At 41.3% G+C, this 27,432-nt stretch overlaps 1 protein-coding gene across 1 annotated transcript in view; it reads right to left on the reverse strand.

Annotated features, from left to right (window-relative positions):
- LOC149289639 (centrosomal protein of 192 kDa-like) overlaps positions 1-27,432 on the reverse strand; it is a 52,426-nt gene that overhangs the window by 10,419 nt on the left and 14,575 nt on the right. The window contains 30 exon segments of the mRNA XM_089490436.1: positions 232-353; positions 501-761; positions 2,257-2,436; positions 2,546-2,636; positions 3,378-3,560; positions 3,712-3,827; positions 4,004-4,096; positions 4,703-4,842; positions 5,118-5,178; positions 5,917-6,057; positions 6,478-6,603; positions 7,249-7,479; positions 7,744-7,892; positions 8,093-8,912; positions 9,760-9,889; positions 10,530-10,647; positions 10,836-11,781; positions 13,857-13,990; positions 14,471-14,600; positions 15,343-15,549; positions 16,100-16,164; positions 16,476-16,628; positions 17,011-17,160; positions 17,252-17,372; positions 17,794-17,880; positions 18,166-18,329; positions 19,309-19,472; positions 19,711-19,859; positions 19,978-20,049; positions 22,672-22,802. Of these exon segments, the coding sequence (XP_089346562.1) occupies positions 232-353; positions 501-761; positions 2,257-2,436; positions 2,546-2,636; positions 3,378-3,560; positions 3,712-3,827; positions 4,004-4,096; positions 4,703-4,842; positions 5,118-5,178; positions 5,917-6,057; positions 6,478-6,603; positions 7,249-7,479; positions 7,744-7,892; positions 8,093-8,912; positions 9,760-9,889; positions 10,530-10,647; positions 10,836-11,781; positions 13,857-13,990; positions 14,471-14,600; positions 15,343-15,549; positions 16,100-16,164; positions 16,476-16,628; positions 17,011-17,160; positions 17,252-17,372; positions 17,794-17,880; positions 18,166-18,329; positions 19,309-19,472; positions 19,711-19,859; positions 19,978-20,049; positions 22,672-22,802 (5,635 nt within the window).

Consider the following 27,432-nt stretch of genomic DNA (forward strand, 5'->3'; position numbering starts at 1 on the left):
TATCTAAAGCTGGACACAGAAAAAAGGGTAAGCCACACGCAACCTTGTCAAAAAAGGCTACAAAGCTATGCTCCAGAGGACAAACTACACAGGACATACATAGTGTCAACTTTCAAAGCAAAGTACGGTTTTAAGTAAAACTATATACAATCCACATATGAGTTGGGATGAAGAACATTATATATATTCCATTACACACATTGCTCTTGTCCCGCACGGGTTTGGCCATACCTGCGGAACTGTTGCCTCGCTATCTCATCACCGCTGAAAAAGCATACTGTAGATATGAGCGAAGTGCCGCTCTGACACAGTGCTTGCTCTCTCATGGTTGCATTGCAGGATATTGTAACAAACTAAAAAATATAAGGCAAAACGTCATAAATTCCAAGGAAGGGATTTACAGTTATATTATTGCTTTTAATGACACCAATTTCTAATATAAATTTAGATGGCTGATGTGGCATGGCAAATGGAAACAACGTAAAATCAGGCAGACCCACCTCATGCGACCTCTCCTTCAGCACGAACTTCTCTGGATTCACACTAAACACTTTGGGATCCATAACAGCATTCGTCTGAAAGTCTGCAAAACACACGGCTTTCACGTACGCAGCGCGCGAACCGGTGTTTCTTACACAAAAGCGCACTTTGCTCGCTCTTCCAGGAGAAACACCTTTTAGGGCTACTATGTAGCTGTCAGATAGCTTTTTGACATCTTCAAGAATGACATTACTTGTGCCACCGTAGCCAGAAAGCGGTATCTATAACGTATTTAAAATAAAAACAAAAAGATAGATAAATGTGCGCCAAATTAACCTTTTTTAAAGTCTCTCATATATTTGGTGCTACCGTGTTTCCCCGAAAGTAAGACAGCGTCTTACTTTCTTTTTATCCCTAAAAGCCCCACTATGTCTTACTTTCGGGGTATGTCTTATATTGGGAAAAAATTTTCGAATTTAATGCTTTCCTACCTTTCCTTTCTTCTTTCAGCTTCTTTTCCTCCTCTTCGCCAGTTCTTGTCTCCTTCCGGGTCAGAGGGCACGGACAGCGGTGGGCGCGGCTTCAGTGTTGTGCGCCGGGATCTGACAAGAAACCCCGGCGCACAACAGCTGTTGCCGCGCAGATCACAAGGGAGCGGTATCGGAGGTCATTAACAGACCTCCGGCTCCCTTGAGTGATTTTAAGCCGGGTTGAACCCGGCTTAAAATCACTCAAGGGAGCCGGAGGTCTGTTAAAGACCTCCGATACCGCTCCCTTGCGAGCCTGCTCCTCCAGCGGCGGACATTACTGTCCGTCTCTGGAGGGGTGCCGGGTGCCGCAGGTTGGCACCCCCTGGAGTGTGGCGCCCTGTGCGGTCGCACACCCCAAAGGTCGGCCCTGCTCTAAGGGGCCGGCCTTAGGGGTCTGCGGCCGCACAGGGTTTAAATAAAAACATCGGGGGTTTTTTTCAACTTTATTTAACATCCTCCATGTTAAATAAAGTTAAAAAAACTTTATTTAACATCCTCCATGTTAAATAAAGTTTTTTTTAACTTTATTTAACATGGAGGATGTTAAATAAAGTTAAAAAAAAAACCCCGATGTTTTAATTTAAATCCTGTGCGGCCGCAGACACGTAAGGCCGGCCTTGGTGGGGACTTCCCGGCCCCTTAGAGTGGCGGACCCGGTCGCAGGTGCGGCGGGCCTAAGGGGCAGGCGCCCCTTATGCCCTGCGTTAATGCGGCCGTAGGCCGTAGGCAAATCCCCCGTGTTTCCCCGAAAGTAAGACATATGTCTTACTTTCGGGGTACGGCTTATATTAGCTGACCCCTCTGAAACTCCCGATACGTCTTACTATCGGGGGTGTCTTACTATCGGGGAAACACGGTAAAAAGGAAATTGTAGAGAAGCCTAAATGTCCTGCCTGGTTTGCTAGTGTAACACTATTTTGGACAAGGCAGGAACATTGGCCTGAACACGAATACATATTCCAGGGCTGGTTACCTATGATGGAAATAAGGACCACCAAGATCTGGTGTATAGCCTCTAAAACATGTTGTATATTTGTTGCATTGACTGTACAAGCAGCAAAGTTCAAACCTATTTTAGAGACTCGCATAACATTTATAATAGTATACATCAGCCAGGAACACAATACATCAGAATAAATTCAGCTGGATAGCGACTTGCGATTGACAAACTAGCAAAAAAACCAAAACATAAGCACAAACTTAAAAATAGAAATATTAAACAGACGTCTTTCCGCCACGCACTCACAGTGAATTTGACACCTGGGAGAGAGGTTTTAATTCCAGATTGTTTAATTTCTAGCTTTGCCAACATACAACCAACACGAGTCGGCGTAAACATCAGGTGGATAGTAGCATCCTCTTTCGCACGGATCGTAAGTTCTCTATTACCGGTCAGACGTTCCTCTGGTCCGAAGACGGTCTGCAACTAAAGGAAAAAACTCCCATATATATGAAACTGTCATTTCTAGTAAACACAAAAATACTGTCATGAGATGTCTCATGCACGTAAACACAAAAGGCAGCGGGAAACAAACCTGAAAGCAGTCTTGATCCTGGCCTCTGATTAAAAGGCGCAAATGCTGGCTTGAAGATGGAGAAGTATTCCTGAGTATTAGCTTCTGCTGACTGGTGATTAGAAGGGAAAAGAGAAAGAAAAACAGAAGTTTTAGGGAAAATGGCAGTTTTTGTGCAGCTACAGTTGCCCGATGGCAGGTGTGAAATTATGACCAGTATGATAAGAGCTTCAACATTATACAAAGAATACAATCCAAACCTTTTCAAAGACAGCAAATCGCACATGACATCCAAGGATCATAAGACACACGGGTAATCTTAGTTACTATTTCATTAGCAAATATACAGCTACATTAACATGTAACACCAGTCGGGGATGTAATCAAGTGATTTACTACTCATAGCACAAGGATTTATGCCTTGTATATCTGTAACTAGGAGTATAATTGATAGCGGTTGTGAAATAAGCCACATTTGTGATCTTTTTCACTATTTAATGCCCACTTTAGATGAGCACAAGATCATGTATACAGATATGCGAGGCACCGGCATGACTTATTCATTTTATTTTCTGTTTATACAATGGCTTATACAGAAATAACAGGAAAAATCATTTTCCTCAGTGTGATATATTACGTTATACACGCTGCTATTTGTGGACACAAATAATGGATTCCTTCGTGTGACTATATAGAGCGAATGTACTGCAGGACAGCACTTTACGTCACGCTATGATAACTCATGCTTGGTCTGACCATCTTTACTCCCCGTCATATGGGCACAACAGGCAATTGGCACAAATTTCACCTTTGGGTGGTGAGGTTATGCTGGTTGATCCAGCCCATTACTTACACTGCTCTTCCAAGAGTAACGCCACCCCAAGATACAAACTGCTTGTTGGAAAGAATTGGAGGAACATCTGGAGCATTCACCAAAGCTGGGTTTATAGAGTTCCTGCTCACTGTAGTCTCTGTTTCCCCCACCAATGAAACCTCATACTGGGGGCCCGATGGCTGCACAATGATTTTCAGAAGGCTTAAGAGGAAGAGGGGAAAAAAAATAATCATTCACTTCTTGTACAGCAACTTGTTTTAAAGCCATCAGTGACTGGCTAGCAGGATGTGTAAATACGCCATGACGTTAAATATTTAACAGGATACCTTCCAAAATACAAAACAATGGATACCTTTTCTGAGGTTTAGAATAGTTGGGAGAAAATTTCACCGTAACCATTTGCTCTTCTCCTGGCACAAGGAACAAATCTTCAGGTTCTACGGTAAAACTGCAGTCTGGATTAGACGACTAAGGAAAATAAAAATAAAACCTGTATGATGTAGTTTCTGCTTTGTCTTTTATACATCGATGTTTAAGGAGTATGTCAAATAGGACATTTACACAACTCTACACAGATTACAGACAAACTTAAATATGTAAAGGATAATACAGACGTGAACAAGGAGAATGGGAGATAAAGTTACCTTTAACTTCAAATGGACAGCAATATTCCCTGCATTTTTTAGCGGCAGCAGCTGTTTTGCAGACGAACCCACGTGAGACAGTAAATAAACGGTCTGAAAAATAAGACACGGAAGACAATTTGTTACGCGTTTATGCAACACAATTACTTGTAAAATTTCAACTATGTGTTTGGGTCCCAAGTTGTCCCATGCTATGCTACTGAAGTTAGCACACAAGGTTCAAATGCCACATCATACCATATTGAAGATGTCCCTCGACAACTAGAGAAAATAGTTTTTAATACACGTCAGTCTGAAAAGGGTCAGTTTAGGCTCTGGCGCTCCACCAAACCACTGTCTGAACTAAACACGGAGGTGGTTTGGGGAAATAATGACTTCCAAGGAGCTGTCGTACAGAAAGTCTCAAAGGAGATTGCCTTGGAACTCAAAAGACCCTATTTAACGTATAATGTTCTGCAAGCTCTGTGGACTTTATCGTGGTGTATTTTTGAACAATTGCCTTAGAGACGTTGGTCTGAATTCAGAAGACCTATTCTCCAAGAATGCTAGGGCTCCCTTTAATCTTCTTACATTTTGGTTAAAGATCTAATGACGTGCAGAAGCAGAAATAAGAATGAAAGCAGAAGATTAGACAAATTGAGGCAATACCTCTATACAAAACTAAACGTACATACATATTAACCTCATAGATCCACGTACCTGCAGATCCTTAGGGGCATGTATCCTAGCACACCCGGCTCTCGCATGCAGCGGGACACTTTTTAATACACATGCAGGACCAGGACTATCCACTTCCACGTCAACCCTTGCCAGAAACTCCTCTGCTGCTCCTAAAGAGCCTGCGATAGGGAACAGAGAAAACATTCTACTTCTTGATACACTCTGCCATGTTAGTTTTCGCACAATCAGGTCTGCTTTTAGTGATTTTATAGAGATATTCTAGAACTGAAACCCATATTTATACTACACCCCTCTTAGTGGGTTACACAGAGAGAAAGGGGAGAAATTACAAAGATATTGAAAAGGAAAATAAAAAGTCCCCTGATCCAATTAACGATATGAATAATGTGGCCAAAAATATCACTAGCAACTTAAATATAGCTGTAATCAGTACCTGAAGTGTTGTAAGATTGTGGAGCGTGAAACACAATCCAAACAACAATAGATTCTGGCTCCTGAAACAAAGAAACTTCATTCATTTTAATATTTCATTAGTAGATAGACAAAACAAAACCTCCTTCTATAAAAATACCCATAGAATTTAATACAACTAAATATAAAAAAAAATTGAAAAACTCAACCTTCTGTTATCAAAAACGCTGGTGACTATACAGATATATTTACAATTATGTCTGTTCCTCTAAAGGTCTCGTGTGAGGCTTCCTTGGAAAATAATTAAAATGTACAGATGTGTTTATGCTTGAAAACCCTCCAATGTGGCTGCATTAAAACAGGTCTGACCTCCCGTTTTGTGAGATAGTATTGTATTATATTTGACATAGTTACCCTGGACTATGTGCTATGGTGATGGCGCACAACTTTGCCTCAATAAAAACATTACACAAAAAGAGAAAAGTTCTGTTTAGAAGACGGGGCTAAAATTCTTCCACACCAACGTAAGAGACTCATTGCCAGTTATAGCAGATTTTTGGTTGCCATTTAGGGGGGCAAATACATATTCACATGGCTGATGTAAGGGTTGGATTAGCTGTATATCTTCAATGAATGAGAAATTAAAAGCTGCATTTTTAGTGTTCACTCACATAGTCTGTAATTTTAAAATGAATTGGATGATCTTAAACATTTAAATGTGACAACAAAAAATAGAAACAAAAATCAGGAAGAGGGCAAATATATGAATTCTGTGAAAAGGTAATTCACTCTCATGTAAGGAAAAAACACACAGCTCTTACCTGTCCATCATATGTAGCATGCATCACATGGCTTATCACAGAGGGCGATGATAACTTGGATATGTCACCATGTAAGGGGTATTCACTCGCGAGATTTGTCGGGTCTTTAGAAAAAGTGAAGCAACGCCAGGCTGTTGCATTCTATTTTCCAGAAGAAAAGGAATTTAAATAGTCAAAAGAAAACAAAAAAACACTAAAACAGGGACATCTTTGACTTAAACGGACATAACTTTTTCCACATTGTATTTACAGGAAGCCGTCTGTCCGTTAGTTTTGTTATTAGATTTCAAAAAGCAAAGAACATCATTTTCACAAATAGTAATTTCATGGTAAAACAGTCAAAGCAGTGCATTTTTCTTTAATTAGAAGGATATAGAGCTTCGAGGTCCTACAAAAAAAAAAGCTGTTTTACAAACACAAAGGCTATTCTAAAACCTGTTTTGTCATTAAGATCAGACGCTAACAAACCATTTGGAGAAAAAATGACAGGGATTTTTCTTTCAAAGCAGATGCATGAGAAATTATTATTGAAGAAAAAAACCCCCCACACTCTGTACTTACAGCACTAATAATAAGCCGAATTGGCACCGTAGCGTGAGTCCTATTTATTAGTTTAAGAGGAAGAGCTTTCCAACAGCCTGTCGAGAGATCGCCAAAATCCAAACCTTCTATCTTCCCTGTATCCACCTGTTGAGATGACAGAATAGATTAGATGTATTTCATTGAGTTTACAAGCTATTGCAATACATCACTGTATACAAGCAGCATTATAGTACATTTCCCTAACAGAGGGATCTATTCACTAATGGGAGCGTTAACTTCCCTATTTGCAATTCATTATAAAGGGCCAATATTGCCAAGTTCCTCCACTGAGCTGGCATGTATAATGCACAATTCAATGGGCGAGAAGACCTTGACTGATTAAACATAAGTTATACATGGCCAGCAAAGCACTCCCTGCAGCAGCAGCAGCTCATCGGGGGTCGGGCATTCATAAGGAATGTAGCCTTAAAACTTTCTGGCCCTTGCTGATAAATGCCCTAAAAAAAAAAAAAAAATAGGTATTTAAATAAAACTGCAAATTATAAGCATTAACGTTTCTAGGTTCATTCCAGAAAAGGGTGTGCACATGCCATTTCAGTATGAGATGGCATGTACATTACTTTGTCAAATTCTCTAATTGAAACAGAAGAGTACTGGTACACATTAGTGAAATCTATAGGAGAAAAAAAGAAACAGACGGACCATGTCCTATTGGGCAAGCACACTACCAGTTCTAAAGCAGGCATAGGTAAGCACGTTGGAGTCAGATGGAGAAAATGTACACGTCACCTCTATTGCCGGATATTCTGAAACCGCAGTGAGAAGAACTTTGGTAGGAGCGGCTTCTGCTCTCATTATTGTTTCTGTATCCGCAGACACCGGCCAAGAAAAAACACCGACCACACACTGGAAGAGGCCAGATCGTTGCGGTAAGAAGAGAAATTGTATTTCTTCTGCTGTTCGTGGAGCAATTATTGTTTTATTCTTGAAAACCAAACACTGGTAAGCGGCAACGTCAACCTAAAACACAAATAAGGAACACGTTCACATACAGATAACATCTCTTATAATGTGAGCAAAGCAAAAAATACAAAAACGCAAAAAAACCCAAACATATGCATACAAAACGGCATAAAAAAAAAAAATCAGTAAATTAAACTAGAACCTTAGGCATAGCTTCTTGCCATGTGTACAACCGAGCTTAGCTAATGTAGTAATCCAATTAGAAAGTGACAGTACATTCATTAAATTAGATCTCACTTGGTATTCTGTTTATGTACTTACTTTTTCACCATTCACAGCAATACTGAGTATTCCAAGATTAACCTGCATCCATCTATCATTTGGATTGAAAACGTTTAGGGACGCCTGCGAAGCAATGCCAACACAGCACGCGCTGGCAAATGTGAGCTCTTCAGGCACCAGAACTTGACCTAGAGTTTAAACATTTATGGTGAACATTTCAGGGACTCAAACACAGAAAGGAACACACTATTAACTAGATTACGAAATACAGATCTAACAGAGAAGGAGCATATTTTGTGGCTGAAGAGTCCCAACCACTGGTAAAAAAGAAAACTTGCGTAAATGCTCAAATACAAAAAACAAACCGCCCGGCACAAGAAGATCTTACCAAATCCAGGCTGTGTTCTTGTACTCCACTGTTGAAGTCCAGCTGCACCAAAATATTTCCCACCATAATCATTTGCTGTAACGATGTCTTGTTTGGCAGACATGTGATTATTCACTTGTAGAGAAGCCAATAATCCAGCGTTTGTGCTCAGTGGAACTCCAGGGACGGCGTTCTGCGTTGGCATAGGACAACTAGGATGTCCTGAACAAAGTGCAGAGCTTCCAACCGGGTATGTCTGTGCAGATGTATTCCCAATAGATGGCATGCTACCGAGGTAGTGTTGTGCAAACGGTGTCGTTGACAGAGGTTGCCCGGTGAGAAGCGTCGGAAGAGATGGTGGGAATATTTGCGGGTCAGTGCCAGGCAAGGCAGACGTGAAACCAGACATAAACTGGCCGTTAAGGTTCATGTTTTGGATTAGCGGGTACTTATCCAGGCCACTTGGTGGAATAACGTTACCTGAAGCAAGAACTTGACCTGATGTTGCTGTAAACTTCGTGTGTGGAAACGCCGTGTCTAGATGGACAGGCGCTCCTTGGAAAGAGCCGACCGCATCACCACTAGAAGCGGCAGCGCTCATTTTTTCTTTGAAACGTAGCACGGTGTCATCGAGTTCTCTTTTATCGTGCCGTTTTAAAAATGCATCCTTTGTAACCCCAACGTTATTCACCAAGGAGGGATTCTTCGTTTTTAACGGGCTAGTACTTGATATCTGACATTTTTTCTGTTCCCATGATAAATAACTTGGATTCGTTTGCATTTCTGAAGGCGTGGGGCTTGCACGTACAATAGTTGTGCTCAGTTCAATGGTGTTATTGCTCTGAAAGGGAAAATAGTAGTTTTAGGAGGAAGATGTCCGGTAAAAATGTCTGCATTCTAAAGGTCAATCAGGGCACAATGAAATAATTCTGCTTCAATTTAAACGGATCTTATTATTAGAAGTAAAAATAACCCCCGCTTAAGATGTAACTTTTACGAAACTAAACACACCAGCAAGAACTTATCTAGCCACTGCATGGGTCTATGTTGTATAGTTTGATATTTTTCTGGCAATATGTGCTTGCTGAGCTCTGTATTGGCACAAACACAAAAATATTAGATTCAGAAATAAAAATGTAAATAAAGTCGATTAAAGCAGTAGAGATCATAAGCGTCAACCGTAGGCTTTAACAAAAATAGAAGCCGACAGCAGACCCGTTTGGTCAATCTGGTCTGCCAATTTATCTGGTGCAAAGCCTCAGTCCGTGGTCTTGTCTTCCAAGGTAGCTTTACAGAGATGCATGTTTATGTTTTATTACTGTATTAGCCTCTACCACTTCTGATGTGCGGCATTGAAATTCCCCCTTGAAAACCAGCCCCATACCATGATCCCTTCTCCAAGCTTTACAGTTGGCACAATGCAGCCAGGCAACGTTTTTATACACCTGTAAAACAATGGGTCTGATTGAAACACCTGAACAGAATAATTAAGAGGTGTCCCAATACTTTTGTCCATATAGCGTATGTTAGTGAGGCTCAGATGTCACATTTTCATAAAGCCATAAGCCACAAATGACGAAAACCAGCAGTAGAACACGTGTTTGATTAACATCTACTACGTTACTATGAAACGGCAATGTACATTATGGAGTGAGTGTCTCCCTGTCTTACAGGAGACAAGTACTCACCTTATTTTCTGGACTTGGAATAGTTGTAGTCTGCAGAGTATTCTCTGCCATAGAGATATAGGTCAATCGACTTAGGCTTAGACTAACACAGGAGTCCTCTGAAGCAATACTTTCCTGACAATCACCAGACCTTGAATGAAAACATTTAAAATGATTTAACCCTTAAATTTACCTCTGCTATAAGAAACAGAAAAAAAATATAAAAGCTTCTGGGCATTCATGCTACACGGACATATTTTCTGGAGAATAATTACACCAACAGTGAGTGCCGAGAACCTTCTTTTAACTGCCAAATCTTAAGGGTGACCATTCAGCACCCATTGTTATACTCTTGTGATGGGCTTGTGTTGAAAACTTATAGGGCAAGACAAAAAATAGTAACACTCCCTGTGTGTTTGCTCTCATCACGTTTATGTTAACAAAAGTACAAAACAAGCATGCCATTACAACAGCATGACATTTTCTTTTTGCCAATTTTAAAGTGATATATATATATATATATATATATATCTCCTTTTAATGGGTCTTAGTAAATTGTGATATATTAGCTTGGTGGGTTCCCTCTTGATTTGGTAAAATGTAGCCATATTAGCCAAAGAATGTCTAGTCATAGTTGATGCCTTTTGACACGTAACAATGTCTAGGGAAATTTTCTTGGACCAAGATACAAAAAGATATAACTTTTGGAGGCTTAGATTTCTGAAAGCTTATCCAACTTTACAGATATATTGATATATATCACAGGCTAAACAGGTACTTTAAAATATTACCCTTGATCAGAGATCTTCAGTGAATCTTGGCTTGGAGAAGAGTGAATTAAAGGGCAAGTTGAAGGTCGAAAGCTGTATTGTTCCTCCTCCAAACCATGAGCATCATGGTCTGTAAAAACTTTACAAAAAAAAAAAATATAAAAATTATATACATACACACACACGGTGTACGTATTATATTCTGCTGTAAAAAGAGGCAACTTAACACCTTCTACATCAACAGTATTTTTAATGTTTAAAAATCAATTAAGAGCCAGTTACTGATAAGTGAAAACCAAAGTGAACACCATTGCTTTCATGACATACCTGTATCCTTGTGGGGTCCTGTATCCTTGTGGGGTCCCGCATTGGAAGCAGACGTTTGAAAACTAACACGCTTTTGGTGGCTATATTCACCAAGTTTTTTGGCGTCATTGACATCTGGCGGCTCATCGGGCAAACGAGAACTCAACCTCTTGGGTGACTTCAGGATGTTTGCGCTCTTGGACACATGTGACTTGGCCTGTAAATAGCTTTCGTTTTGTACAGTCTTGGTGCCAGCGGCTTGCGTCCCTCCGTTCACCCTTTCAGACAAAGGTTTTACTTTCTCTGGAGTGTTAAAATCCCTTTGAATGGGCAATACAGGAATACCACTTTTCCGCTGTCCCGTGTATTTGTCACTGGATAAGCGGCCGTTTTGTTTGGGTTTTTCCACGCACTTTCCACTGTCAGCAGTTTTGGAAGCGCTGGTCAAAGATGAAACATGACATACAGCTTTGCCTTTAGATTTCTCAGAAGAGCTCTCGACCTGAAGGGGACCGCCATGTATTTCGCTGGATGGATCCGGTTTCTTCAGATCTTGCTTCTGAATATCAGTGATATTGGTTAGATCCCCGACAGAATCCTGCAACGGCTGCGTGTATCTTAAAGACATGTCCCATGTGAAATCTTTCACAGACTGCACAAAGCTCTCAACATCACTTTCACGGCCACTAATATCAGCTGCTCTCAAATATTTCTCCATGTCAAAGTTTTCGGCATTGCATTTCTGTAGCGATGCGGTTAACTGGTTGATGTCGGAGCAGTCTAGGTTCTCAGGAGCTAAATCCATTTGAATGTTTCTATTTTTACTGGAAAGGGCCATTATCATAGCTGTTAACTGAGACTGATCCGCACTTGAAGAGGCATTGGCTATCGCTTTAGCAATCTGGCTTATACTAAAACGTGTCTGCTCTGATAATTCCTGTACAGGCTCTACAGTGATCGTTTGTCCCTATATAAAAGGGAGGAAAAAAACCCCACTTTAAATATTTCACATTTAAACCACTTTAACTTGTCACATTAAACTGGAAGGCCTTCATTAAGAACACAAAACAGTGTAAAAATAATTTGCCTTTCAATCCTACAATTTCCCCAGAGCTAGTTTCATCCACCACTGAATTCCTACAAGCAAATGCATGCGTGACAGGTCTTCTGCATTCCCTGCCAACCTTGATGGCACATACGTGAGAGACAGACTACTCCCTCCTGGGTAGATAGGACCCAAAGAGAAAAGGACCAGGGCCACGACGACTTTTTTCCCTTTACAAACCCTAGGTTAGATCTGAGGATCTGGCTAAACCCTCTAGGTTTAGGGTCTTACTAGTTCAGGAGTACCTGTGAGGGCCCTTCCCCCGATGCGGTTTCCCGAGCACCGGTCTCGGGTGGAGGTAATAGAGATAGAGGTGGCTCTTCGACAGGTTATGCTGGCGTTTCTGCCTCACATATGCGCCACTTCCAGTGCAACGTACTTCAGAGTGTTTTAAACACTGTACCACCAAAGTAAAGTATGCTGAAGCAGGGTTTCAAAGGAGGGTGTCATCTTTATGCATTTCTACTGTACACGCTGTAACAGCTCATTCAACAATGTATTTAACCTCCTTCCACTGCCTCATTTGGTGTGTGTATGTGCGGAGTGTTGGTCTGTAACCATGTCGGCTCCACAGTTGCCAGATAAACAGCCTGGGGACAAGCCAAGGGGTTTGCTCCAAACCTCTGCATAATGCTACTAAGAAATTGTGTCCTGGATGTCATCTCCTAGAGAGAAGGAATATTTTATATCCTGGCTGAGATCTGAGATGCAGACTACCTTCGAACAGATGCATTCTCAACAGCTGTCTACATCAGAGTTTCAGGGCGCCACGCAGAGAACAACTTCCCTTTCTTGTGATCCAGGATTTATGGAGCCTTCACGGTTTACCTCTGTTTACTTGGCTTCGGAACAAGAATTTCCAGAGTCAAGAGCCGTCTCCTCAGAAGAGGAGAAAGGGGAGATATCAAACTGTTCCTATTTGTTTTCGGCAGAGGCAATTAACACATTAAATTACATCCGAGGAGCAGATCCCAGGCAGAGGCCTTCTCTCAGGGTCTCTAAGCATTCTCCCTCCTTTCCTGCTCACGAGACACACTAAGATTATTAAAAAGGAGTGGGACTCTACAGAACAGCTTGAGCTATGGCAGGGGTGTCCAGCTGCTGCAGGACTACATCTCCCATAATGCTCTTTCAGCTAAGGGGCTGGCTGAGGAGTATGGGAGATTTAGTCCTGCAGCAGCTGGAGGGCCACAGGTTGGACACCCCTGAACTATGGCAAGTCCCCAAAGCGGATGCAGGAGTAGCAAAAGTGGCTGAAAGACCTGCACTCCCGCTAGAGGTTGGCTCTTACTTTGCAGATCTCATGGAAAGGAAGTTGAGACAACACTTAAATCAAGCATCGAGGTAGCCAGAGCAGGCATCTGCATCCGTGTCCAGAGCAGTGAAAGCCTGGCTCATACAGATTGAGGAGGATCTAATAGCAAGAGTGTCCAGAGATACTCTTAATATATCAGCTGTCAGGATGGCGGTCGCCTTTTTATGTGAAGCTTCCCTAGAAAGCGTTCTCGTGTGTGCCAGGACCTCAGCCTAATTTGTGGAGGCTAGGAGAGCACTATGACTGCGTGGTTGGAGATCAGATACTGCCTCCATGCCAAGGTTGCTTAGCATACCCTTCTCAGGGAGGGTACTTTTTGGAGCAGAATTATAGGCCTTACCGGAAAAGACAACAGGGGACAAGCATTGGTCTGTCTCTCACATATGACCACCAAGCTAATATCAGGAAAAGAGAATTCTCAGTACATAGAATCTGTTTCCTTAAAGTGGACCATAATGCTACCAAAAAGCACACCTGCTTAAGATGGTCAAACTGTTTTCCACAGGGTGTTACAGACAACAGGGTGTTTAGAAGTACTTTAGGAATTAAAGCATCCACCCCACTTTCCATCCACAGATATTTAAAATGGTCAAAAATACACGAAGATCAAAACCCGCAATACCTCATTATCTGATACCAGATGATTATTTTCTTCCGTCTCAACAGAACTAACCCCATCGGTCTTCTTTGCTGGCAGTCTAACATCAAACGTAGCTGATGCAAGTTTTTGATCATCTGGTAAGCATCCAAGGTCTTCTGCACAAAAGGCAGAATTAGTTTATGGACAGCAGACTTAAAATAGTTTAGAATAAAAGAAAGCATTATAAAATTCAGTTTAACATTTTCAGCACTTAAAGAGCAACCGTGGCCTTCTGAAATGTAGCTTTACTGTATGAATTGCACAGTTAAGCCATGTACTGGTTTGGAAGAATATACTTTTAAAGCTTGTGATGTAGGTGGCAGAGCTATTCCAAAAGGTGGCAGAAATTCCCAAAACAATTAAGTCCCTATTCTAGGTCCTCTCTTACTTTTTCCTAACTCTGACAAAGGGTTTCTGAACCAAAGCTGCTTTCTCCAAAGGTAAGGAAATACTTCATGAGGAAAAACCATGCAGATTCTGAGCACAAGATGGCTGTTCCCAGGACACAAAGATAGGTTCACAAAGCACACATACTGCTTACTTGTGTAAATGTATAATTATTAAATTCTCTATTCATTTAATTTTTCACAACAAACCTGGAGTTAAAGTGTCATCACAAAATTTGATGGTATCGTCATGCGCCGAGTGCCCTGAAACATCAGATGTCCTTAATAACGTAATAGGCTCCTGTTTCTCCGGGGAAATTATGTGATAACCAAAGGAGGGCTGCAGAAAAATTAAAGGAGAATTCTGAAAATGTATAATATTAGATACTCCCACGCATCTCATCTTGACAAAGCCTATAAACGGAACAATATCCGTCTCTTGGTATTTGATTAAATGCATATGAGATGGTATTTGATTAAATGCATATTTGATCATATGCACTTGAATGCATGGCAGCTGTGGGGTCCCTTTACATTTCAGGTTGTCTCATTGGCAAAGGCATGTGGAGAGTCTGCGGAATCCCCCCGGATGTATTAGACCCTTTCCATATCCCAAGCTAAATGCCCTGAAGGAGATGTGTTTGGCCGCACACACGTCCCTGCACGTGATAGGAGGAAGTGCAGCAGTAGGGCAGCATCTTCTGTATTTTTCCCTGTTTTGGAAGAATGCATATTAGAGTACTTTAGTAAGCATTCTTCTGTAGATAGGGTGTCCGAGTATAGAAGTTCCATTTTTAACTGGTGTGCTTTTCATTTACCTTTCCCACCAATCTGAGCCATAATTGTGAGGGTGATGAGCTTTAGTTCTCTAAAGAAGGTGGTGCACCAGATGCGCAAAAAGGCATTAGTAAGCGTATTTTCTACTTGAATTTAGTTTGTTATAGAATTCAACCTTCTTATACATCTACCCTGCATAATGTTGTGTACCCTCACCTGTACTGTACAAGCCCCATTAAATCCACGCAGGAAACATTCAAATTACTTAACACACCAACCCGGCTACCATAATGTTCCATACATACCCGTTTAACATCTCGACCTCCACCAAGACAGCCCAGAGCCTCGGACCTCTGACCAAAAAATTCTCCAAGGGAAAGGCGTAAATAGCTTGCATCTTCTTGACACACAGAGGACACCAGAGAGGTTTTCTGGCATACATGACTTGGTGGCAGCTTCCATGAGGTGTCGCCCATGTTCAGAGAAATATTTTCCAAATCCATTTTCTCCTCCTATTAGATCAAGCGATGTAATGACACAATAGGGGAAACATGTACAAAGTATGAATATGAATAATAGAAAAGGTATGATTTTTATAGTTAATGAAGAGCATGGATACAAACTAATATACTGTTCTGCTGTACACGCCGATAACATAGGCCTAAAATATATTTAGCATTTAAGATGCAATGCTATAAAGTATTGGGTTGCAATGACTTCAGTCCCAAATGCACGCAGATCATAGCTTAACTCAAACCCCCAGGGTTTGTACTCAAAATGCTATACATTCATTAAAGTAAATCTTAACTTTCACACAAGATTGGCATTAAAATAGCATGCCTGAACTACGCACATCCCCTGCTAAACAAAAAGAACTAGACATTATTTAAGACTTATAAACTTCTAAAAACCATGACGGCTCACTAAATTGACTAAATTAGAATATATACCCAAAAGCTCTAGGGACTAACCGTGCTGCATATTTTTTGTTAATGAGTGTTGCAGTAGCCAGATTAATAAATGCAATAGCATTTAAAAAACACACACGATTATAGGTTTTACCTGAATAAACCTGTGTTCCTTCTCAAACTGCTCCTGATCTTCTTCAATGACGGCTAAAGCATCATCTAGCCACAATGAGAAAAAACAGCACAAATTTTAAGTCGATGGCAATTTGGTGTTTAATTAAATAGCCAAGTCAATAGGAAGTTTTTTAAATTTCATAATCCATCAGCTGCTAATGACTTGTTACAACAATGCTAGCTAGCCTTTTGTGTTGGATCCACAAAACTATGTATTGACCACCGCTATAAAAATGCCCATACACATTTCATGTGCAACTATTGCAAACATTCTGGGTATCCATGTTACATGCAAAAATATATAAAGATAATGTAAATTTGTAAAATATAAAATACAGTGTATAATGGTTACTCACTTCCAACAATAAAATCACTCTCATTAACTGGGTTTCCTGCCGTTTCAGAGATCCGCACACCAGGCTCATTGTCAAAAGATTTGTAGTATGCAAGATCAGTCACCCACTTGCCCTCTTCATTTTGGTAAACGACACTATGTTGTGGACTTCCATCTGCGATGGGGAAAAAAAGTGCAAAAGTAATAGAGGAAGAGCCATACAGCTAAAATAATGAAATGTCTACCGTAATTGGTTATTAGAACTGAGATTTTGAGTCTTTTCGAAGCTGTGTGAAGAGTGAACTTTAACTGTTGCCAGATACGGATCCGTGAACCTTGGGGTTGTTAATACTTTAAGTACCATTACAAATGTAAAGTATTTGTGGAACGTAATTCACACGAAGCTCCCTCACATTGCCTGTACCCTACAATCAAAAGAACCCTGAAGTACTCTTGATCTGTTGCTGTGATATGCGAATATCGTGCCTGTTTGTGGCCTTTTCAAGGTCAAGAGCGCAACTGTGAATGCTTAAGTAACAAATGACGTAATATTCTACCTTTACTATTCACACATTGGCCAAAGCTCCACTGAAACAGTTGCTTGTTCGTAGACTGCCAGGCTCCAGAGTCATCCGGGCAATCCTTGTGGCTTCTTAGGCATGTAGGGGACAGATAGGCATCTGATAATCTTTTCACATCTTGGCTACCTGAGTTATATAAAACAAAAACATAAAGCTTATGCAACACGATTGTTAATTCCCAGGAAAGAACGCAGTGTATCTGGGACCAACACGTTACCTTGAGAATCATTGAACAAAGAAGCCGTCTGCTTGTCCGAGTTATTTCCTTTTTGAAAATAGAAAGAATCTAGCTTCTTCCCATCAGCGATATCATTAAACATGCTGTTATACTTTGAAGCCTAAAAAAATATATTTTTTTTTAAAAGTAAGTGTTAGACAAGTTAAAAAACACAGAACTAGTAGGCAGCCACATCACAAAGCATTATGAAGGGCCAACCCCAGAGGGATTTTCCTGCACGAAAAGTTGAGCTGGCCCTGCATAACGAACGGTTAATGTAGAGGTATTTCCTAAAGTGTCTATATTTAAACTATTCAGACAGGGCAAACCGTTCCTCCAGCAGAAGGTCACCAATTGCAGAAGTAATGAAGTCATTGTACACACGATTCCCTTTCCTAGAGAACACACTATGTGACATACCAAAAAACTATTAACAAGTAACAGCAGTTTATATATTTGTGCATTATAAAGAATTTATTCTTTATGGATCCCATTAGGCAAAATCAGACATGAGTGAGATAAGTAAAAAATAAATCCCTTACTTGTGTTGCATCAAACTGAGAAGAAATACGTTGGCTTGCTTTAGATGCGGTTCCGTCTCCAACAGGTTCTTTGCGATCTTTGCTTACCTAAAGGTTTACATTTTAATAGAACGAAGGGTTAAAATATGGATTTTTCTGCCTGAACAAGCCCCATTTAGCGACACCGATATGCAATAAAATATACATCCCCCAAGATTGTCAGACTGCTGTTGTCTACATAGTTGTACATTGCGCTGAAGGTATTCCTCAAATCTTTAATTTTAACAGTTCAGTATAGTTTGTAAAGCTATTGAATTTACAAATTAAAATAAGCATATTTATGAATTCACCAAAGCAGAAAGCTTAATGCAGCAACATAGTTGCGTGACGTACATGTTTTGCAGATGTAACCTGCGTAATACTCTCACTTTCTTCACCAGCCACGTTTCTTGTTACGAGCTCTGCTTCCCAGGACTCTGCCATGTGAGCAGGAGACATTTGTATTGTCTTGTCTTCGTCGTCACTTCCACTGCTACCATCTCCTGCGCTGAAGACTTCTAAAAATGATAAATGTGTCAATACTTCATACTGCCTGAGAACTTGACATTGTTAATAGGGTACAGTCCATCAGCATCTGATTAAAATCTGAACTTCATCCAGATAAAGGAGAACAATAACTGTAGATAAGACTGAGTGTCTTCACTGTACATGTATTCTTAGTTCAAAATACAGGCACTCACTACATATGGCTATCCATGAAATAAAAAAGGTGCAGCTGTTCAGGGCCACAACTAATAATTACAGACATATTGGAAACTGTATATGTACAACATGTGTGTCAATCTTAAATTTATAACAAAAAAAAAAGTAGTCCTGACTTTTCTGGCATCAGCCAAGCAAACCGCTTGAATCACTGATTGATTGTTTTGGTAACCCCCCCCCCCCCCGAAAAAAAAAAATGTTTTTGCCCGGAGTCTGCAAAAATACTATTCCGTTAAGGACAAATGTACTATTAAATATAAAATATTAAATATATATCTACAGGTGTGTGTAGATGGGTGTTTAATAATACTTCTATTTACCCCTTAAATTTAAGTGGAAGGGTTTCCATCACCTTTTACCCACCATAACTTATGTATTGGTATTTCATAGCTACCCCAAGCCTCATACTATTAAGCCAGTATCACAACCTCATGCTGACGAGTCCCATGAAGGACGAAACAGCTGTCCATGAGTGGTGATCTGGCTATTGTACCTCTTTCTGAGTTTTGTCTAAAGGCTGTCTTGTACAGCGGGCAATTACTTTCAAGGGATCCATGTATAAAGTGGATATAGAGGCAAAGGTGATAATTGTTAACCTTGTTTGCATGTGCCTATCCAGAATCCCTTGTGGTTGTGAAAGCACCATGAGATTTCTGAGGGAAAAGCAAGCCTTCTGGCTTGTCTGGTGTGTGTAGATGGGTGTTTAATAATACTTCTATTTACTATATATATATATATATATATATATATATATATATATCTCAAAACACATACCTGCAACAGGTGAAGGTGTCTGAGAGGTGAGAACATGGCCTTCTGCAGATTGCCTAGAAGCTGCCACAGCAGAAGCAGTTTTACATTGTTTAGAGGACTCGTCTTCAGAACTGCCACCTTCCAATCCTGGTCTAAAACTCGGCCTATTTTGGTCACCAACCTAAAAGTAAATAGCATTGTTTAGTAAAATGACAGCAATTTAAAAACTGCCAGTATTAATTTTGATACACCAAGGCCCCAAATGTTTCCATAAGTAACTTATAACAAAAAATAATGGAGACTCAGAGAGTTAAGGAAAGGAATGCAAGAATAAAAAGCAGGTTATGGAAAGTGTTAGAAATTCTGAGAAGCACCCACAAGAGATGTGGAGACTGGGAAAAAGTAAAATTAGTATTCCTAAGCTGTTCCTTGCATGTAGTGTATACCAGTTGTCTTTGCAGATGTTGCCGTGCAGCATTTTCCAGCTCTAGTTCAACATCATCCTCATCACTGCTTGGTGCTGAATCCATGCCAGTAGCCGCCAAGCGCACATGAAGCATCTGGAAGTCTTCCTACAGTGGGGGGTCATTGGACAAAGCTTAATTTACAAGTGCTCTGCCATCACTACTCAAAAACTATAAACCCCCACATCATGCAACCGACACGACGACTCAGAATAACTGTGCATACCTCATAATCTTCAAGAAACTGTAGCTGTTCCGATTGCTGGCTGACCGGTGTGCTTGGAGGACTGCTAACTGGCTGAAGTTACAAAGAAATAACTTTTACTATACCGTTCTTTAAATTGGATTAACACAGCACCAGTAGATCAAGTACAGCCATTAGAATAATAATTCACCAATTACATTCAAACTCAGATCATCATTTACACATATTAAGACATACAGGGACATTGGGAGAAGGGGGCCCTGCTATTGTGAGCTTAATCTATTACACAATTGAATATTAGAGCAGCAATATTTCTAAATGATTGTGTGCTGGAAATTAAGTATTCAGTAAGAATAATATATTGCTAAAGTGACTGCACCCAGATATGGACCTCACAAAAAAAATAAATAAAAAAAATGCACTCCTTAACCCCTTCAGGACCGGGATTTTTAAGCTAGGGTGTCGCTAAAGGACCGGAGCCGTTTTTGTGTTTTTGCCATGTCTTTCTTCAACTGTAATTTCTCTCTTATCAATTGGTGCACCCACACAAATCATATATTGGTTTTTTTCAGCACAAGTAGGGCTTTCATTTGAAACCATAGTAAGCTGGGTAGTACATTGTTTTGTTTGAAAAAAACTGGAAAAAGTGGGGAAAAAATGAAAAAAAACGCATTTTTTTACAGTTTTGTATACATACAAATTGTACACACATTAAACCAATGGGAAAAAATTATCCCAAATATATTCATTAACTTGTCCTGATTTGGAAACCACCCAACATGGCCAGGATTTTTATCTATTTTGACCAGTATAGGGCAAATATTGCAAGGCATGCATCACGTTTTTGAAATGTAATTTTTTTCAAATTTGGCATGGTAGTCTAATAACTGCAATAGTTGTCACAAATACTGATTATCCCCCCAAAATTATATGTTTATGAAAAGTAGATAAGTCAAGGTGTACAACTAAGGTCATTTTGACACTTTTCAAACAGGGATTTTATCGCCAATTGCTGCCAAATTTTGAGGTATTTTTATATTTTTGGGGTTTTTTTTGCATATGTTGCTTTAGATTTTATATTATATTTTGTATAGAATATGTGCAACTGCAGAACAAAACACCAAATTGTGTTCACCAACATCCCCCGGTTCCAACAAGGCCTCATGGTTCATGCATTTTTTGAGGAAGCTATGAGGGCAAAACTGGAACATGCGCATTTTCGTTTTCACATTTGGAATTTTCAGAAATTGGTTTCCTGGGCCCATATCCCATTTGGGACATTTTGGAAGCCCCCCCACTGTAAATTACCCCATAAAAGTATATATTTATGAACAGTAGACGAGTCAAGGTGTTCAACTAGGGTAGTTTTGACAGTTTTCAGCCAGCCATTTCTTCACTGATGTCTGCCAAACTTCACAGGGAAATTATTTTATTGCGTTTTTAACGCATACATTTCAATGTTGCAATTTATTTCTTGCACAGCATATGTGTAACACTGGAAAAAAAACACCACATTTTGTTCACCAACACCCCCCGGTTCCAACAAGGCCTTCACATGCATGGTTCATGTATTTTTTGAGGAAGCTATGAGGGCAAAACTGGAACATGTGCATTTACATTTTTTTAAATATTTTTTTTCATCAGATTACTTGTAAGTGACAGGTTTAGGCCGCTGACATCAATCAGGGAGACCGATCAATAATCAGCGACTTAAAATGTCACCGACAAGTGATCAGGTAATAATTATGATTTTTTCATTTATTAATAATTTGTGTTTTTTCATAATTACCCTAGATGACCCCTCTCTCTTTGTAGAGCAGGGTCATCCGTGGGCTGCCATAATGATCCGATCACTCCTATTGGCCAGGAGTGATCTGATCAGCCCAGCATTTGACCTGGAAGCACCCTGGACTTTCAGGTCAGTGCTGTTATTTTTTTTTAATTATTATTATTATTATTATTATTATTATTATTATTATTATTATATGTGGCAGCTGAAACCGCGATTGCAGATTTTTCTGCAATCGCAGTTTCTGCCTAGAGAATCACTCCGTGGGAGTGATCGTGGGCTTGGGGGCGGGCTTAGACAGGCTGTGCTGTCTGCCCAGGACTCCTGGGCAGACAGCAGCAGCAGCGCCCCCACGATCACCGCGATTGTGGTGATGTGGGGGCGTTTTTTGGAGGAGACGTACCTGGTACGTCCCGGTCTACCGGTGACTGTTAACCAGGAAGTACCAGGTACGTCCCGGTACTGAAGGGGTTAAAATGTTGAGAAGAAACATGCAATTGGTGATAACACTTAAGTAAAACAACAAGTGTCGTTCCATTTCCAGGGTACATCGGTCACTGTGATTAATATTAAGCACTCAAACTGTGCATGTTAATAGAAGCCTCTCATTATTAGCATTACCTGAAATTTCATGCACGGCGAGGTCTACATTACAAAAAAAAAAAAAGTGTATATAAATATATAAAAACTCATTTCCAATAGTAACTACAACTTGACAAGTTTCTATCCACCCCATCTGTCCAACAAAAGGGACCACTTGTCTCATCTTTATTCTAAAGCATTAGCAAACTGTACATTACATTGTAAACCAGTTCCATTCAACATTTTTTCCTATTAATACAAAATACCATGTGCCACCAATAAAAAGTGCTTTCAAGAAATTAAACACACAAAAAACTAATTTATTGGAGTTTGCCATTGCATACCGTGTAGGAGATGGGTTTAGGTTCTGAAATCTCCTGTCCTTCAATAGCTTCACGCTGCATTCCCGGTGGGAGAAGCTTCCTGAAGTAGGACTCCAACTGGTCATCATAAAACTCTTCATCATCCAGGTCATCTGTAGCATAACAGAGATATATATATATATATATATATATATATATATATATATATATATATATATATATATTATGAATACATTAACTATATTCCATTATTCATTTAAAGTGTAACTCAACATGCTATATCTATATATCGATATACACAAATACAGAGGTTAGAAATGGATGCGAGTCCCTAATAATTTATAATTCAATCTCAGCCACCCAACCTCAAACAAAACCTCGTCAATAGAAAATCAACAGACCGGCCGAGACACAAAATCGGGACCAGACCATGTAACCAGCGGCTACAACCTCTGTAAGCTCATCAACAATACTGCAACACAGTAACAAAGGATCGCTGTGATGAGCATCTGCAGGCACAGTATATACATGTATATGTCATATGTTTTCATGAGTCTGAAACCGGCTAAAAACTCATTTTAACCCCTTAAGGACCGGGCTCATTTTTCGTTTTGTACCCTGTGGGACCGAGGCTGTTTTGACACTTTTGTGGTGCTTGTGTTCAGCTGTAATTTTCTCCTCACCCATTTAGTGTACCCACATAAGTTATATATTGTTTTTTTCAGGACAAGATGGGCTTTCTTCAGATACCATTATTTTGATCGTATCATCTTATTTACTATAAAAAAAATAAAAAAAATGGTGAAAAATTTGAAAAAAACCCACATTTTAAGACTTTTATTTGAAAAATCTTTTACTCACCTAAAAAAGCAAGTAAAAAAACTAGCTAAATAGATTCTACTACTCATCCTGAGTTTAGAAATACCCAATGTTTATATGTTTTTTTGCTGTTTTTTGTAAGTTATAGGGCAATAAGTACAAGCAGCGTTTTATGATTTCCAAATCTTTTTTAACAAATCTGGTCAGTCTGCCTCCATCTCCTCTTTGGAATATCTTTGAAGCCGGTTAACTCAATTTAACCCATTCAAACCATATATTTTTGAAAACTAGACAACCCCAGGGTATTCCAAATGCTGTTATCCAATTATAGAACTACACTTTGTCAAACTTTGTAATAGTAATTTTTTTTCCACACAAATTGTACTTTAGTTATAGATATACAGGTTCTGGTATATGTCACTGTCAAACAACACCCCAATGTGTGTTCAGGAACATCTCCTGAGTGCAGTGATACCCCACATGCATGGGTTTGTCAGGTTGTTTGAGATTTAAAATGCCACATTTGGGAAGTGTGCTTTTTTCCTCCATTTTGGTCAGTCTGTACCTATGCCCTATCTTTGAGCTCGGCCACTCCAATTTACCCCATCAGCCATTTTTTTTTATATATATTAGACACCCCTTGGGTATTTGAAGTGCTTTTATTTTAACTCTTTGTTGAGATTTTTGAGAAATTTTAGCAAAATAAACGTTATTTAATTTTTTTTAACACTTTTTTTATATTTTTTTTTACACATTTTGCTGGTACTGGATGGTTCATCAAGTGACATCACTGCATAATTATCTTTAAGGGTAAATCAAACTTTGATTTTTCAAAAGTTTTGGGGAGGGATACAAAAAGGAAAAGGAAGGAGGGAGGGGGATAAGGTAAATTGCAATAAAGTACATTACAGGACAATACAGCATTCAACACAATAGCGAGCCTGAGAGGACCCTGGAGGCAACAACAAGCCCCGGAACCCCGCACAAACTAGTGGAGACAAAAAACACAGGCAGTCATGGAGAACCAACAATGCGAGAAGGCGCACACCAACAGAAGAGGTGGCGCTCACAGAGAGTCTGCGGCGGAGCGTACTACACCGGAAGCAAAAGTGACAGTGCGCCTTGGTGGTTGAGTAGGCGTGTGAGAGGAGAAAAAAGGACTGGAAAGATCAATCAGGGAGGTCGCCGAGAAAAGGCGAGACAAACCCCAGACCCAGCCGAGGCCGGGCAGGGCTAGCACACGGCCATAGCTAGCCTGGGCCGCTCAAGGGGACGACCCCTTACAGTGCACTGTAGTGCATAAGAGCAGTACGAGGTAATACGCCTAAATTGCAGGGTAGAGAGTACCTTGGGTAGGGTAGGGGGCAGTAAGGAGGGGGGGGAGGGGGGGCAAAACAAACGGAAGGGGCAAGAAGGAGGACGAAGGAAAAACAAGGGAGAAAAAAAAAAGGGGGGGTGTTAGTAGGGAAGAAAGAAAAGGAGAAGAGACAGAAAAGCAGCGGAGAGGACAAGAGAAAAGAAGCAAAGGGATCAGATAAGTAGAGAACGAGCCAAGGGACCAGACACAAAGTCCAACCAATAGAACCAAGTCTCTTGGTATCTCTCAGGCGCCCCAGTCTCAGAGAGTTGGAGCTCCTCAAATACCCGGGTCCGTTCCACCCTGAGAATCCATTCCTTAAGAGTAGGCGGGTCAGGGCTACCCCAATGCAAGGGGATCAGCGCCTTAGCCGCAGTGAGGAGATGGCGGAGGACCGACTTCCGGAACCAATAGGCGGAGTACTGCATGTGAAAAAGGAGAAAAAATTCCGGAGTAAACGGAATAGCCCTATCCGTAAAGTGATGCAGCTGAAGGTGGATGGAGTTCCAAAAGGGGACGATACGCGGGCAGAGCCACCATAGATGGAGAAGAGAGCCCGGGACCGCGGCACATCTCCAGCAAGTGTTGGGAACATCCGGGCGATAAGCGGAGAGGACCGAAGGAGGTCGATACCACAGGGCCAACAATTTATAAGACATTTCTTGGTCAGTGTTACTCCTGGAGCAACGATGAGTAAGAACACAGACCTTCTCCCACTGCTCGGAGGATAAGACAATCTGTAGGTCAGACTCCCAACGCCCCATAAAGAGGGGAGAGCCAGAGCTGAAGGCCTCAAGAAGTAGGCCATAAAGACGTGATATGCCATGGGGTGGAAGGGAGGGCGCCACACAAAGGTCCTCAAATTTAGTTAAGTCCCGCAAAACACATTATGTTTTTGAACCAAGGACCGACAGAAACTTCGTAGCTGAGCGTGATGGAGCACATCAGTAAGGGAAGGAGGAGAGCGCGTTCAAGCTGAGCCAGCGGTTTGACACCCGCAGCAGTCAGGTAAGAGCGGATGTCAGACCTCACCGTAAGGGAGGAGGAAGGAAAGAGGGGGGCGCACATCGCAGGAGGGAAATCAGGGTTACTGCGAATGGACGTCAGGGGAGAGGGAATGGTGGATAACCTAGTCTGTCGCACAACGGAAAGCCAGGTGTCCAATGTAGCGCGGATGAAAGGATGGTGCGACGCAGCACCCCGGGACGTCTGGGGCGAGAGCCATGGCAACACAGCGACAGGAAGGCCCAACAAGGCGGACTCAATCCCCACCCATTGCTTATGACTAGGATTATGAGACCATTCTAAAATTCGGAGCAAGTGACAGGCCCTATAGTAAGAGCGGGGGCAAGGTAAAGCTAATCCGCCCCGGGACTTAGGGAGGATCAAAGTAGAGAAGCGGATCCGGGGGGTCCGCGAGTGCCACACAAAACGCAGAAGCGTCGTCTTAAGAGTGGCAAAGAAGGTAGGGGGAACAGCGATAGGGAGTGTCTGGAACAGGTACAGTAAACGGGGCATGATGTTCATTTTAACAATATTAATCTTACCAACCCAGGAGACCGACAACCGCCTCCAAGACCGAAGATCAGCGATAACGGCAACGAGAAGAGGTAAAAAATTATAGGCATAGAGTTGGGAGAAGTCAGGGGAGAGCCAAACCCCTAAGTATTTAAGTTTAGCGCCGCACCAAGCAAAAGGAAAGGAGGACCGCAGGGGGGACGAGACATCCTGGGGGAGAGTGACATTAAGAATCTCCGACTTGGAGTTATTAATTTTAAAATTGGCGAGCGTACCATAGACCGAAAATTCCCGGACAATGTTAGGGAGGGAGACTGAAGGACAGGTGACCACAAATAAAAGGTCGTCAGCATAGCTTAATACTTTATGGTGAGCACCCCCTATGCGAAGACCGCAAACGTCAGGGTTCAGCCTGATAGCCTGGAGGAGCGGCTCCAGGGCAAGCACAAAGAGAAGAGGAGAAAGCGGACAACCCTGCCGGGTCCCATTACGAATACAAAAAGGGTCGGAAAAGGTGCCGTTAATGCGAACACGAGCCGTGGGGATAGTATACAGGGAGCCCACCCAGGTAAGTAGCCCAGGACCAAAGCCCATGTGAGCGAGGGTGGACATCAAAAAGCCCCAGTCCACCCTATCGAATGCCTTTTCCGCATCAGTGGACAGCAGGATGGCTGGGGTGGAGGTGTGCCTAGCATAATGCATGAGAGATAAGGCCCTGATAGTGCTATCTCTAGCTTCCCTGCCCGGAATGAATCCGGTTTGATCGGGATGAACCAGCAGAGGCATGAGAGGCTTCATTCTGTTGGCCAGGATCTTGGCAAAGAGTTTCAAGTCGGCATTTAGCAAAGAGATAGGGCGATAGCTACAGCATAATGCGGGGTCCTTACCATCTTTAGGAATCACGGCAATGGTGGCCGCCAAAGTATGTTCATGGATACGACCGCCGTCCAAAATGGAGTTGAAGGCCCTCACAAAGTGAGGACCCAAACGCTCCTGGAACACGGCGTAATACCGCAAAGAGAACCCATCGGGGCCAGGGCATTTACCAGATTGAGAGGAGCGGAGGGCCAGCGTAAATTCTGACAAGG

This window comes from Sceloporus occidentalis, unplaced genomic scaffold, assembly GCF_023333645.1.
Source record: "Sceloporus occidentalis isolate IW3139 unplaced genomic scaffold, rSceOcc1.0.p SCAF_44, whole genome shotgun sequence".
NCBI classification, from domain to species: Eukaryota; Metazoa; Chordata; class Lepidosauria; order Squamata; family Phrynosomatidae; genus Sceloporus; species Sceloporus occidentalis.